General features: G+C 35.9%; 1 protein-coding gene across 1 annotated transcript in view; it reads left to right on the forward strand.

Moving 5' to 3' along the window:
* Positions 1 to 15324, forward strand: part of TDRD3 (tudor domain containing 3) — a gene marked incomplete at its 3' end in the record, with an annotated part of 32211 nt that overhangs the window by 4842 nt on the left and 12045 nt on the right. The window contains exons 3-9 of the mRNA XM_010190373.1: positions 1857 to 2017; positions 4172 to 4313; positions 9906 to 9977; positions 10511 to 10660; positions 11369 to 11509; positions 14216 to 14372; positions 14742 to 14867. Coding sequence (XP_010188675.1) covers positions 1944 to 2017; positions 4172 to 4313; positions 9906 to 9977; positions 10511 to 10660; positions 11369 to 11509; positions 14216 to 14372; positions 14742 to 14867 — 862 coding nt within the window. The remainder of the gene's footprint in view (positions 1 to 1856; positions 2018 to 4171; positions 4314 to 9905; positions 9978 to 10510; positions 10661 to 11368; positions 11510 to 14215; positions 14373 to 14741; positions 14868 to 15324) is intronic.

A 15324-nucleotide genomic window follows, 5' to 3' on the forward strand; every position in this document is an offset into this window, starting at 1 on the left:
TTGAACTGAACCGTGGTCTTTTTTGAAATAGCTGTTTGGCAGCCTTAGGTAAACTATGGGCCTTGATCAGTATTTTGATTGTGGTCTTGACTCCGGATGCCTATTTCAGGAGGTCTAAAAAAGGCATGCTTCCGTATTTTTGAGAGAAAGTATGAAATGTTAGATATAGTAAGATAAATCTTTGTGAGAGGCTGACTCGTTTTATGTTTCAGAGCAGTTTGAGTGTGTCATGTGTGTGTTTGAGTTAACACGAACAGGTTTGTGGATAGAGGGGAAGGAGTGGGATGTGGTATGTATCAATGACTTTTTATTGAACTTCCATTTCCAGTCATTCCTCTTAACCCTCTTTCTGCTGTTTCACATTTCACATTCTGACTTATCCAGAAGTTTTCACATACATTAGTGTAAAACCTACAATATGAATATTATAATAACATTATATAAGATATTATTATTACTGCATTTTTCACCTTGAAAAAGAAAGCATACCATTAATTATGGAAAAAGATAGTCTTCATTCCTTTCCTTCAAACATTGACTATTGAAGAAGAAAAGAAAATTAAGCTTCCAAGTTTCAGTAGATTACAAATAAAAAACCTCTTCAGCTTTTGAGAAATCTTCCATCCCAGATATTTTATTTTCCATGGTTTGATTGGAAGTCATAAACAATTGCAGGTGCCTTCAACTTTTAAATTTATTTGAAAGTTTCAAGAATAGGAAAATTATGTAGAGATTTTAGTTTATATTGCTTGCTATAGTCTCAAGATCACAAAACTATTTGAGAAGTGTGCTCTGTAGGGTGCTACTTTTGGTCCTGTTAGTGACAGTTTTCCTTCTCTTCTTCGTACAATTTCATGCTTTTGTGGGTGTTCCAAAATATTTTCCCTTCTCTTTTGCACTCATGTAAAATAAAATTCCTGTTTCCTCATCTTCTCACTTACCTGGTTTCACTGCTTCTGTTCATTTCTTTATTCATTCATTTCTGTTTTCTTTACATATATTTACCTTCTAGTTATCTACTCTTATTTTGTGTTTGATTGGGCTAATGGTTTTTCAAAGGAAAGACGCTGATAAAATGTGCATTTTTTTCATCTTTTCTGCGGTCTCTTGGATGCTAGAGATCAGTTGAGCAGCAGGAGTTAGTCATTTCTATTTCTCGGAGGGATCAGAATGACTGAGTACTCAGCTATAACTGAAACGTGATGAAGTGGTTTGGTCGGTTTGTTAGTTTTGGGTTTTATTGTGGTGGGTTGTGCGGGTTTTGTGGTTACTGTTTTGGTTCGGTTTCTTTATTTATTTTTTTTTTACCTCAAACTGTGGTGTGTATAGGAGAATATACTGCATTTTTAGGTAAGCAACAGAGAGTTGATGTGTCGTGAGGTTGTTACGTGCTGGTTGCACCTCTGTTTGAAGAAGTTGTGTTTCTAGTTAGTGTTTACAAAGCAGTTGATATGACCAGGTAGTCTTCAGAGCTGTTTTTTTTCTTTCTTTAGAACACATTGTCAATTAGAACCTGGGCAACAGCATGTGAAATCTTATCAGGACTCTGTAGTATGTCAGAAATGACAGTATTTGTGGTTTTGTTTGTTTGTTTGCCCCCTCCGAACTCTTTTCATTCACTTCTTTTCCATAATTGGTATTGCAGAGTTGTATGAGGCATCACAAGTGTTTCTCTGAAAAAGTCATTTTTATCATGCTTTAGAATGTACAGTACATGAGTGGTAGAAATCGAACATGACTGCCTGATCAAATTGCACTTTCCTTTGCCTGAGGGTGTCAGTTAGTGTGTTTAGATATTGCAGTGTGTTTGCTTAATGGTGTTAATAGTTTTGTCTCTTTCTGTTTTGCATTTATAGCTGGAAGGGCCGTGTGTTCTGCAAATACAGAAAATTCGCAATGTTGCTGCACCAAAGGATAACGAAGAATCTCAGGCTGCTCCCAGAATGTTACGTTTACAAATGACCGATGGACACACAAGCTGCACAGCTATAGAATACAGTAACATGTCAAAAATAAGGTGAACTACTTTATTTTCAAAGTCTTTCTTTGATAGTTAAATGTGCCTGAATAATTGAAGTGTCGTGAGTGATATACACAAAGATTGTTTGACGAAACAGGCTTCCTTCTCAAATTTTGTATATGAAGGAGAACCTTCAATTCAGCATGCAAAGGTGTATATGAATGTAATTGGCAATACCATTTCTGATTAAATACATAGTAGAATAAGGTGGATTTTTGCAGCTGTCTGCTGAGTCAGAGTTGACAAGGCATGCAGCATTTTGGATGTGTACAAACTTGAGCCAAATTCCCAATTTTTAGTGGTAGGAGATCTTGTGCCTGACTTTGGTGGCAGGAATGTCACAGGCCTGACACACCTACCTTAATGCAGTGAGTGCTGCTGTACCATGGGCAGTGCTTTAACTTGTATTGAATTAGTAAGTATTTCTTCGGATAAAAATGAAGGGTAAGAGTGGTAATTACGGTTGAACATGGGGTTTTTTGTGTGGTTGTGAAGATGCTGAAAATTATCTCTAGTGTTGAGTCTCTAGAGTCATGGTGCGTGTTCCTGTTCACTCTAGTTCAGATTGTTTTGATTTAAAAGAAATCTTCCTCTCTTTGCTAGCTGTAACAGTTAGATACAGATGTATACCTCGTTATTGAATGTAATCTTTTACTGTTAAACTGTGCCTTCTGAGCAGGAGCCGGCTTCCAGTTTAGAATGATGGTGTATTAAAAGGTAGAACTCCTGATGATATTTTGATTTTAGCTTGAGCCAGCAGAACTTGGAATATCATATTCCAACGTGAATATAAAGAGAACAGAAAAGGAAGGCAAACAGCCTCCAGTGTAAGTAGATTCTAGATCACAAAATACTTAAAGAACACCACCCAGTAGAAGACATTTAAACTTTTTAAAAAGCAGTTTTAAACTTTTAGATAAAATCTTAAAAATGTCAGAGAACTCATTGCTCTGCAGTAATAATGTGAGCTCTCCTTTTCAAGTGACAGTGTATGGAAATTTAATGTGTAAGTGGCTCTTTCAGGTTTGAAGTTGGACTATTAACCTGGAATAATGCAGTTTCAGTACATAATGCTTCTTTAAATGAGTGTAAATAAATCACAGTCTTCTTTTAAATTAGAAGTTCTTAATGAATACAGTTTCCATTTACCCCTCCCCTGCTTTGCATAATTTTCATTTTTTGCCATATTCTTTCTTGTCTGTTTTTTCTGATCTCATTTTCTTTGCTTCTATCAGAACAATACTGAAAATCCATTAATATTGCTAAGGTTAATGCCAGTAGTGCTGTAATTGGCTGACTCCACTGTGATTGTTCCCCACCGTGTGGTATGGTCCTGTGACTGCAGCAGTAGATTTAGCGTATTTTGAAGAGGTTGTCCCTCAGTTCAAAGGTTATAACTGACTGTGTCCTGTTTCTCAAGAAAAATAAGTTTCTAGATTCTGCTCCTTGTCGTATCTTTCAGTTATGGTTTGGACATGCCTGATTCTTTTATGCATCTGCTGTTGTTTCTCACAGGGTAGATACATATGAAAAGAAGGTAGGTACTTCCTTGTGGGAGCTGACCCAGAGCACCCGTATGTTTTTAAATGATAGAATAATGAGAGAAGAAACACTACACAATGCATGTTTTTATAGTTATTCCAGTACAGTCCTGGCTGTTAGTAATGTATGGAAAGCTTTTCTAACAGCTCTTTGTTTTCACTTAAGTTAAAAAGTTAAATGTTTAAAACAAATGAGATGATTAGCCATCTGGAGATCCTCTATTTATTAACTACAAATACATGCTAGGATGCAGAACTTATTCTTAGGCAACTGACTTTGAGATATCTTCTGTTAGACTCAACAAATCACATCCTTAGTTTAGTATTGTTAAATTGGATTTTAACCAAACAGACAATTTGCAAACATTCATCTCGGTTAGAATCTAATTTGCAATATGGCACTTTTGTGTAATGAATGGGAAGTGTTCCAGTAAAGCTATTGAAAAGTACTGTGCGTACCAGAGGAATTATTGCAAAGGTTTTTGATGCTAATTTTTGATTATGAAATGCGTCAATGTTTCAGGTATAAGAAGAGTAGAGTTTTATGTGGTTTTGGTGGTTGAATATTAATAAATATATTTGAAATGTTTGGCTTTGTTTCTGCTTCTAGCCTGAACACTCCACCCGGAACAAAAATTAAGCTTTCAGGAATTGTTGAAGTGAAAAATGGATTCTTGCTGTTGGATGACAGTAACACAGCAGTGCTTGGAGGTGAAGTGGAGCATCTTATAGAAAAGTGGGAATTACAAAGGGTGAGGTAACACCACTAACGACATCAAGCTTAATGTGTTGACTGTGAATTTTCATATTATTAGCTTTTAAAACCTCACTATTCTGATGTTTTTAGGGATGCAGCCAAATATATGTAAATAGGTCTTATGTATAATGTTGCAAGTGAAGAAACTATAAGTGATCTTTGCATGAGAACTGATTCCTTTCATAGTCTGCAGCCATAAATACCTGTAAGCCCCTTTACTCTGTTTTAGCCTGGTTCCTGTCCCAATACAACAGAGGTGCTGCAGGAGGACATTTTAATACATTTCCTCACAAATGTATTTGTGACAAACAATGATAGGACAAGGGGTAACGGACACAAACTGGAACACAGGAGGTTCCACTTAAATTTGAGAAGAAACTTCTTCTCAGTGAGGGTGACAGAGCACTGGAGCAGGCTGCCCAGAGAGGTTGTGGAGTCTCCTTCTCTGGAGACATTCAAAACCCGCCTGGACGCCTTCCTGTGCAACCTCATCTAGGTGTTCCTGCTCCGGCAGGGGGATTGGACTAGATGATCTTTTGAGGTCCCTTCCAATCCCTAACGTTCTGTGATTCTGTGAAATGAGTGAAAGTTCCTAGGGCAGGAAGTTGTGACTCTGCTACCATCAGTCCCAAATAGTTGCCAGATCAACTTGTCGGTACTACTACCACACACATCTCTGAAACAGAGTAGCTGCTTATGAACATGATGGTCATTTCTGTGTAATATACTTCTTTTATTGTTGCTGATGCTAAGTTTTTTTTAGAGCCAGCCTTCTTTGGTGCTTGTTTGTATTTTGTGTTTAAATATTCATGTATTTTATTTGAGCAAACTGGTCCAAAATTTATTTGAACGTTTGATCTACACGGTAGATTCTGTTTGGCATCCTTTTTGTGCTTTTATAGTTGAAAAAAGTTTTTTTTAGAAGCATTCCTGGTTTTAAGTGAAGCTGCCTGTTTGATTAAAAAGGTGGTTCTGGGGCCAATAGCAGAAGTGTTCTATATTATAATTTTTATTCACGTTTAGTATAAAGTCTTGTGAGTTCTTTCTCAGGTTAAAAAACACTAAGTTTTAACAATTGATGGGGATAGAAGAGAGACACATAGAACTAATCTATTCTTAAGAATGCCATCTAATTCGCGAGAGAAAGGTCAATAGAATCTGTTAGCTTTCTTGTTGATACTCTGGACAGCCTGTCTTTGTGTTTCTTCCATCTGGCCTTCAACAAATAAATGTTGCTTTATAAATACGAACTTGTTTTTGAGGTCAGTGTCATGAAATAACTCAGAACATGTTTTGTGTACAGGAAAGCAAATCATTTAATAACCATTGACATGCTGCTAACCGCAGCTTTTCAGCACTTGTTAGCCGGTTCTATTGGCTTTATGGGATACGTTTTAAAAGAGGAGTAACTAAGTTTTCACTCATTTAGTAAGATAAAGTATGGAAAATTAACTATTGCCTATTGCTGTCCCCTCAGTTCTCTGGTCCCATCTTGCAATTTGCCAGAGCATCGTTTTCTTTTTCTCATTGACCAGCTCACAGAACGTGTTCAGGTTTCCAGCATGAATGTGGCCCTGTCAGAAAAGCTGTGGGTGACAAGAAATCAGCTTGGACAGGTGAACCATGACCACTGGAAATTGTAGTTCAGTTCTGTATCCAGACTGAAGGCTAGACAGGTAGGGCTCAAACAAATCTATAGAAGCCAGATGCTGCTTTGATAGCCGTTTCCTTATGAACTCAATGTTTCTGTCCTGTTCAGAAAGCTTTACGGAAGAGAACGGTTGACAAATAAGCAAGATGGTCAACTCTCAAAGGTATTTGAGTGAGGACATTGCCACTTCTTGTCTAATCTTGCCACTGAGGCTTAAGTGATGTGCTGAACTGTTTGTATAAAAAGACAGAAAACTTGTATTTATGTCATTATTCTAAATTGCTTGTTTTAAAACCGTTTTTTTTCTTTCCACTACAATGTCAGAAAAGTGTTAATTTGGCTTCTTGTGTAGATGAAGAAATGAGTTTCTTTTATACTTAGTAAAAAAGTTAGTGCTATTAAGTCAAATAATATTACAGAACTTTAGAATTAAAGTTGTTTGTCCAGTCTTAAATTATTGCCCTTGCACCTCTCTGTCACCTTCTAGTTGCATAGTTGCATTACTGTTTCATTGCATTCGGAATGATGTTTGAAATTGCTTTTTAGGAGGAATCAAGTTTTAGTAATGAAAGGCTTGCAGTACAAATATAGTGTATGTGGAATGAATGCAGTATTCTCACACTGCAATTATCGTTTATGTGGAATAAATGTGGTATTCCTTGTAGCATTCAATTTTATCATAAGGTAATTCTTGCCTAGAAATTTCCATTTTTTCTAAGTGCCACTGTTTAAGTGGTAGTAAATAAATGAGTAACTGAGAATGTTACAGTGTGATCTTGTTTCTGCACTATTTGGAAATACAAGGTAATGTGTCATGGACTTCTTTAGGTGAGAATACAGTTCCAAATAATCATCACTTTGTAGCGTTCCCAGTGTTCTGGTGGTGGCTGGTGTTTCAGTTGGTGAAGATCAGTGAGATATTGCTGGTACCTTTCTCAGGAAGGAGCAGTACCTTCTGTTGCTGTTAATCAAAATATCAGATGGTATGTAAGTGACGGCTGAAGCAAATTTTGCTGAGATGATTGGTGAGACTGTTTGGTAGGCCACTATATTTTTAAAACGTAGAATCTGTCAGATTACAGATTATCTAAAAGTAAAGTTCTCTACTTATTTCTTCTATTTTGGTGAATGTGAGAATAAATACTGAGGTTGCCTGATTGGAAAAAGGACTCATTTTGTGTATACTTCAGAGTTCATATTAGAAAGAAATGTGAGCGGATGATATTATATAGTACTTAGGATTTCAGTCTTTTCAGTCTATTGCAAACTTTTCTGTCTGAAGAGATGCCATAGGAAATATTTTTTAATATCACAATTCAGATACAGCAGAAAGAGTAAAAGAAACATGCTAAATATATTTATAACAGAGTTTTTTGTAATTGATAGTTACTGATGTGCTACAAGCAAATTTATCTGTAAGATAAAAAATCTTGTTGCCAGTTTGCTTTTTATTTGGTGCAAAGTGAAATTTAATTTCCAAAGCAGTTCTTCTCACTCCTCAGCAGACAGCGTTACCTGAGAAGAAATGTCAAGGCTGTTATTTAACAGTAAGGAGAGTTCGTTCATTCTGGATAACAATCTTATGCAATAAATTGTTATGATTCCAAATCCGTGTAGCTCAGTGTTAGTCAGTTTTAAAGAGCTTTTTCTGCTGTTTGCCAAATTGCATGTTTGAGCAGTATTTTGGAACAGTCTTATTCTTGTATGTGTTTTCTCGGCCCCAGTTTGAGAAGGAAGAAATACCTTAACCTTAAGCATGTTTTTCCTGATGATAAGACATGAGGAATTAACTATGATCAAACACTCAAGTTCTTAGGCTAACATGTAAATATTTTCATTGTAATTTGATTCAGTGCTGGAGTTCATTCCAGAATTGCCTACATTTCTCCAGATATAAACAAACAAACAAGCAAGCATAGGTTTTATTGTACCTGGAGTGCCCACGCTGGGGAAGTGAAGTGACTTGGCCGTGAAATGCCAGTTGTACTGTTCAGTTGGGAGACATGGGAAGGTATGAGTGTGCTACCGGGATCAGCCCTTGGTTAGCTCAGAATTCTAAGGCAACACTTCAAGTAAACTGAAACTAAAGAGGAAAAATTTTGATTCCTGCACTTCTGAGTGCTTTGTTTTGAATAATTTATTGAATACTTTATCAGTGCTTTTTGCTCCAAGGCATGATGGAAAGGATTTTTAATTATTTTTATTACTCTTGAAAGGAATTAATGACCACAAATGATTTAGAAAATGGTCTCTGGTCCCTCAATAAAAGTAGTTAACCTGAAAAGAGTGGACCAAAAGTTTTGATTTGGGTATTAGTTAGCCAAGTTAATATCTTGCATATTTTAAGAAATTCTCTGATAGTATAATGGCTTACACCATATTCATGTTTATACCACAGTTCTCACATGATGGAATTAAATCAGTTTTACATCAGGATATTAAATATATAGGTAAATGTAATATATTTAAGTAATTAAAACTTTCTCTGCCAGTAGGAAGTAGCAAATGATGTATGTAATCATGCATGACTATCCCATTGGGAAAAAAGGGACAATAAGAAATGAAGATGATAAAACAGAGGCATTATAGGAAATACAATTTCTGAGTATTTTAACAGCATTAAGGACCTGATCTTTCTTTTCCACTTCTGAAACCAAGTATTTCCGTGTAATGTGAAGTAATTAACACATAACCAAATGTTGAGTCCAGTGAATTCATTCTCTTGCAGGTTGCTGCTGTTGTCACTATTTGTAAAGCAAGGAAAGAGTATATCAACTATGAACAGATGCAGGGGTTTACAGATTAATCTGTTTTACTGTTGTTGGCAACTAGTAATTTGTATTATTTGAGAATGCTTTGTTTTTAGGCCTACGTCACCTGATTATAGCTAAGAGTTTTGAGCGCTTCCATAAATACTAAGTATCAATAATTTTTATGCTTATTGTTGTGGTCTTTGTGATGCAAAGATCTGCAGATGGATTTAGCATATGTACTGTACTTTCCATAACACCATAGGGAAGGTATCCTCAGGAAACAATTTTTGTTTCCCAGCAGTGGCAAAAGGAGATTTTTTTTTTAGGAAAAGCACACAACCTGAGCTCCTGCTCAGCCTTGGCATCCGAAGTTGTTGTATTGTGTTTTATCAAGGGATACAATCTTGACTAATCCTTTCAACATTTGCTTGTACATGGGTTCATGAATTTCACAGAATGATTGAGGTTGGAAGGAACCTCTGGAGGTCATCTTGTCCAGCCTGGCACCTAGAGACTCTTGCCCAGGACAGTGTCCAGGCAGCTTTTGACTATCTTCAGGCATGGAGACTCCACAGCCTCCCTGGGCAACTGGTGGTAGTGCTTGGTCACTGTCACAGTAGAAAAGAGTTTCCTGATGTTCAGACGGAGCCTCCTGTGTTTCAGTTTGTGCCCGGTGCCTCTGTTCCTGTCGCTGGGCACCACTGAAAAGAGCCTGGCTCCATTTTCTTTACAGTCTCCCTCCCCTCGGGTATTTGTATAGATTGATAAGATCCCCCTGAACCTTGCCTTCTCTAGACTGAATTTGTCTGATGCCACTTTAGACATGCTGAAACTATATGCCTTTGCAGCCTCAAGTGACAACAAGTTCACTGGGCTCAATGTAAAGAAACATCAGCCTAATTTTGCACTGCTTTGTTCTGTTAGTGTTCATTTTAGTGTATAACTGAATTTTGCTGTATGTGTTGCTTTCATGATTAAATTTTCATTTTCTTCATCTCCTTGCCCCTCATCCAACCTTGTCCTTAAGTGAAATGCCCCAGGATTTTAAGTATATAATTCTTTTTTACACGTAAAATGTTAATCTTGTAAGTTTCATTTACTTTCTAAAATAAAATAGACGGTTTATCATGAAATTTGGTGGGGTTTTTGTTTGCAATTTATTAATCGCAATTTTCTTTTACAGAGTTTAGCGAAACACAATAGGAGTAATATTGGCACAGAAGGTGGCCCTCCCCCTTTTCTACCTTTTGGGCAGGTATAGTATATTTCTCTTTGTCACTTTTTTAAACCCAACTCTGTCATGATACCTAGGGGACCTGGTTCCAGTTAGATAAAGATAATCTAAACACCTTAAATCATGATTACTTGGATCTAAAAAATGTGCCTGTTTACAGAAAAAAGAAATAAAAAGTGTTGATCCTGTCGCTTTGTTGTGCCAATTTCACATTTTTTCCCCTCAGACTTAAAACTTTATTTAGTTTGTGGGGCCTTTTGATTCTTCCTTTCAGATCTTGTAGGCGCTAACATACTCCCTTCTTGAATGACAAAGGTATTTACAACAGTCATATTAACTACATCATGAGCTAAGCTTGAAGTGTAGAAGTCATTCTCTTTGATCTTTTTGATGGACAGAGGCATGTGCTTTCAGCGAAGACATCTAGATGTCCTAGGTGAACATTTTTGCGATCGTATTCTTTGTCTGAAGTTGTGCTGCTCTAATGAAATAGTACTTTTTTTCAAATAAGAGCAGGTAGAAGAGTTAATCAAAACTTCCTTTTGCGTTTTCAGAAATGTGCATCTCACGTGCAAGTGGATAGCAGAGAGCTGGATCGCAGAAAGACTCTGCAAATGACAAATACTGTAAAACCTGTTGCAGACAATGATGAATTTGAAAAGCAGAGAACAGCTGCCATTGCTGAAGTAGCAAAGAGCAAGGAGGTTAGAATGCATGTGTTGCAGCATTTTATTTGCTGTGCTTGATCTTTTCTTGTTACTTTAAATATTTCTGTCTTAAATGAGAAATGCTTCCTGATGTTTGTCTGCTTACAATTCTACTCATGTATCTTTAAAAAGATTAATCAAAACCAGAGAGTCCTTTTGGATTAATGAGTACTCGTGTTCTTATTTTAAGAAAGCTAATAAATGTATCATAATGCTTTATTGTACATCTGATTTTGATTTGATACCTCTATTAAAAATTGTGGTATTTACAATTTAGCTAATGAGATTTCAGTAGTAAATATAGGTCATCAATTTTCATCTCCTTTTTTCAGTTACCAAAACCCATGATTCTCTGTGTTCAGTCTGAAAGAGTAGCTAGGAAGTTTAGTTCTAACGTGTCAGGTTTTTATGTCCTCCCTTGGTTTTCCTTTTTAGTTTATTTTTTCCAATTTGCTCGGTAAGTCATAAAAACTAGAATTATGTACCCTTTTTACAGCCTCATTTGGGCATAGGGGAAACATAGAAGTCCTACCTAATAAATTAATATTTTTTTCTGTGTGTAAATTACTGCTTTATTTGTTGATGCAAAACATAATAAAAAATACAGCTGCATCAAATTTACACCACTTTTTCTACTGGCTAAATATTAAGGCTTATTTTCATAAGTTCTGTTTACTGAAATGTTATTTTTCTGCTTATCTAAAGACCAAGACGTTTGGAGGAGGTGGTGGTAGTAACAGAAGTAATCTCAGTGTAAGTGCTGGAGGGAATCGAAACAGGGAACTGTTCCAGAAAGAGAAGATAACAAAACCTGAGGGAAAGAATGAAGGTGTCTACCGGGAACTGGTAAGGTGGAAGATTTAAATGGAACCTCAAATGCATACTATTAAAAAATAAAAAAGTAACAAAAGTAAAACCAAAAGACCCTGAGGAATAAGGACTTTTAATTTATTTTAAAGTCTATTTAGTATACTTAGCATACTTTTGTACCTTACTGAGCTATTTACAAGTTTCAATGTGTTTTTTTGGTAAAATAAAACAAAATTTAATGCCGTTTTATCCAGTAAAATTTAATACCACATCCTTACAAAAAATAAGTTGTTGTGTATATGGTATACAACACTACAGTGTATACACTTGTTGGACATTGAGAAAATGAAGTAGTACTCTGATACTTTAAATAACAAAGTAGAAATGCTTCTGTTGTGACATAGGAAGGTCATACGTACATGATCACAGGTAATGTTTCATTTTGAGTAAGGTGGGTTACCATCGGAGAATCTGAACTGTGCCCCTTAAGCCAAAACATCCCCTTCCAGTGTATTTCCTGTCTTTATACTTACTGAAGAGTGTTCTTTGAGATGACTGCATTGTATTAAGTGGGCATAAGAAGAACAGTCACTGCTGTTTCTGTTTTGATTACTTTAGCAGTCTAAAAGTTTATGATGGAGGGAGTATTTGTTATCAAGGACAACTCCTGAGAGGAATTTCCAAGTATGCAATAACAATTAATGATTCTGATTTGACCGATGAAAGCAGACTGAAAGAGACATTGCAACAACGTAATAACTCAGTAAACCAGAATTAAAATACTGATTATAAGTATCATTTATTGTTGAATATTTTCCACTTTATTTACTTCTACCGAAGTTTTAACAATCAGAAGAAAAGACATTTAGGAACAGCTAGTGCCTGTTGTGATTTTATCTGTAGAGTACGTAGCGTCATCGCACAGCACGGAGAGCCTCCAGCAGTGCTGCCTTCAGCACTGTGTTCAGAAATGTGAATACAGAATTGCAGAAACATGAGCTGAAAGGACGTCAGGAGGTCATTTATTCATCCCTTTGCCCAGTGTAGCTCCAGCGGTACACCTTGTCGTTCTTGACAACTGTGTCTCAACCTAAATAGACTTAAAAAAATCCATCCCAAAAATCAGACAAAAACCGTAACAATTGAACAAAATTTAAATAAGGTGACTGTTTTTAAAGTATTCTGTTTTCTATTTTTTTATGAAGTGCAAGAAATTTGTCTTGCATTGCAGTGGAAAATGGCAGTACTTCCAACTTAACGAAACTTAATATTATGTTATTTAACATACTGAGGTGCTGCTTAGAAGAAGTAAACGTGAACCCATGGAACCTATATAGAAAGTCTTCTTTGGTTTTAAAAATCACTATATATGTGTTAAAGCAATGGATAACTAATTTGTCTTTTCTGTTTAGAATTGTTACATCAAGTAGGTTTGATTGTTGACTTCTATGTATTTTGTTGACTCGTGTGTATTTTAATCCATCTGATGGATTGACTTCCAAAAAACCTGAAGCACTGTATCTTTACCTACAAAACAAGACACAGAGTAGTTTTTCCTCTTTCTTCATAGACAGAAAATAGATTGCTGAGGTCAATCATTTTCCTCTCTAATAGTCCTCATAGGATATGTCCTACAGTTTCATTTCTCTTTCCAGTTGAAGAAGAAAGATTTGAGATCTGTAGATGAAGTAGGAAGGAGAGTTTTTGATATCCGAAGATACTTAAATTACTACCTCCTTTCTCAAACAGTCTTTGTATCTGGGATGTTACCTTCCTTGGGTCTCAAATTGTCACCTGTCCAGTTTTATTGTTTTTCTTTTTAATCCATAACTAAGAGTACAGGTACTGTATATGTGAGTCTTAATTTCCTCTTGGTCTTTGAACGTAACTGTCACATGTGCAGCATCTCCACCGTTGAAAGGAGCTGATGCAGCAGTAGTGCTGTAGTTATGTTCATGGGACTCCATGAGCTGTATTTGGTTACAGCTGTTGCAGTAGATGGGTAACTGCCATCATTTTGGTTAGGTATGGGATGAGGAAGGATGTAGTCTCATTTCATGTTTTAATGCATGTAGGTCCGTCCACACTGGAAGAGGCAGTTCTCCCTTGAGTGCTTTAAAGCACAGTGCAGATGCAAGGTTTTTTTCTGTAATCAGTGCTCTGTGATTCTTGCTTTGCCTTTTTGTCCTCCTGCTCTATACAGTTTAGAAAGCCTGTATTTCTGCGGAAGTAAATTGTTTGTATTTCTTTGCTTCCTTCTAGAGAACTTTTTGTGATTACATTTTCTCCATGTTTTCAGAACTGGGTTTTGTATTGTCTGTAAAAGTTGTGAAAGGTTCAAACAGGAACAAATGGGTAGTTTTTATTCCAATATTACTTTGAGATATTCCTTTTCTTTTTCATCTCAGAGAAAGTATATTACAGTCTGTCTTATTATTCCAGTGTACAGTGAAGGAAGAGGTAGACTACGGGAATTTGTGCTTGAAAGCATAAAATATTTGAACTGAAAACGGATGAACTAAAAATCATCATCATCATAATATTAAAGAAACCTACTAGCCAATTGTTTGGACTTAAGAGAGATTGTATGTGAAGATGTTATATGAAACTGAAATATTTATCATCAATGAAATGTGAAATAGTTTGTCAATTAAAAATTAATGAAAAATTCAAGTAAAATCTAGTGGTTTTATAGAGTCTCTGTTGTATCTTATTAGTTTTATGTGTACCTTTTTATTTCAGGTTGATGAAAAGGCTCTAAAACACATAACAGAGATGGGCTTCAGCAAAGAAGCAGCAAGACAGGCACTCATGGATAACAGTAACAGCCTAGAGGCAGCATTAAATTTTCTTCTGAACAGCACTAAACAGAAACCCATTCAGGGACCACCACCTAGAGGTAAAGCTTGCAAAGAAATGCTTTAAAACAGTGTTTACGAGCAAAGGAATTTGTGATTGGTGGATTATTAATGTAGTTATAGAAGGGAAAATCTGCATGGTTTTTTTCCTGCAGATTAGAATGCATTGCAAACCTGACGGAAAATACTTAAAAAAGATTTGTGTACTGTATTCTTGTCAAAAGTTTTGAATTTGAAATCACAGATTTTAATATCTTTAATGGAAAATATCTGTTATCTATTTTGTCCATGATAGATTTTTTTAATTATAAAAAAATAAACATTTTATAAGTCAGATAAAACTTTTTAAAAAAATGTATGCACTTTTTAAAATTTTTTCCCCACTCACAAGTAACTTTTGATGTTTACAGGTAAAGGGAAGGGCCGAGGTCGAATAAGACCTGAAGATGAAGAAGAGCTAGGAAATGCCAGACCGTCTGCACCAAGCACACTATTTGATTTCTTGGAATCCAAAATGGGTACTCTAACAGTAGAGGGTAAGTTATTGAAATGAATTTATCTGGAACCAATATTGGACAGTGTTGGTGGTATTCTTTTTCCCAACTTTGTCACGTAAAAGGTGATTTCTAGAATTTCCTCTGAAGTCAGCTATAAAAAAACCAAGGAGTGCTAGAGAGCTATTCCTCTCCTTTGACGAAAGGTCAAATAGAATGTTTGTACTTTTGTCTTGATTATAGAAGAGCTTGGAGTGTTTGTTTCAGACTTAGATGTCTAAAAGTCAGTAATTTTGAAATAAGGTGACATAAATCCCAGTTTGTTAATCTAATTTGATAAAGACTCTAGCAGCTTTAATAGCCTTCTATGCTGTTCGGAAGTAAGTAAAGGAAAAAAACCATAACCACAGTCCTCCTCTGTCAGTTTATAAACAGCGTGGTTTGTGTGCTGCTTAGTTAAGAGTTAAGTAATTGTGGTAAGCGTAATTGTTTTTCTATT

Source organism: Mesitornis unicolor, unplaced genomic scaffold (assembly GCF_000695765.1).
Source record: "Mesitornis unicolor isolate BGI_N332 unplaced genomic scaffold, ASM69576v1 scaffold4208, whole genome shotgun sequence".
Classification (NCBI taxonomy): Eukaryota; Metazoa; Chordata; class Aves; order Mesitornithiformes; family Mesitornithidae; genus Mesitornis; species Mesitornis unicolor.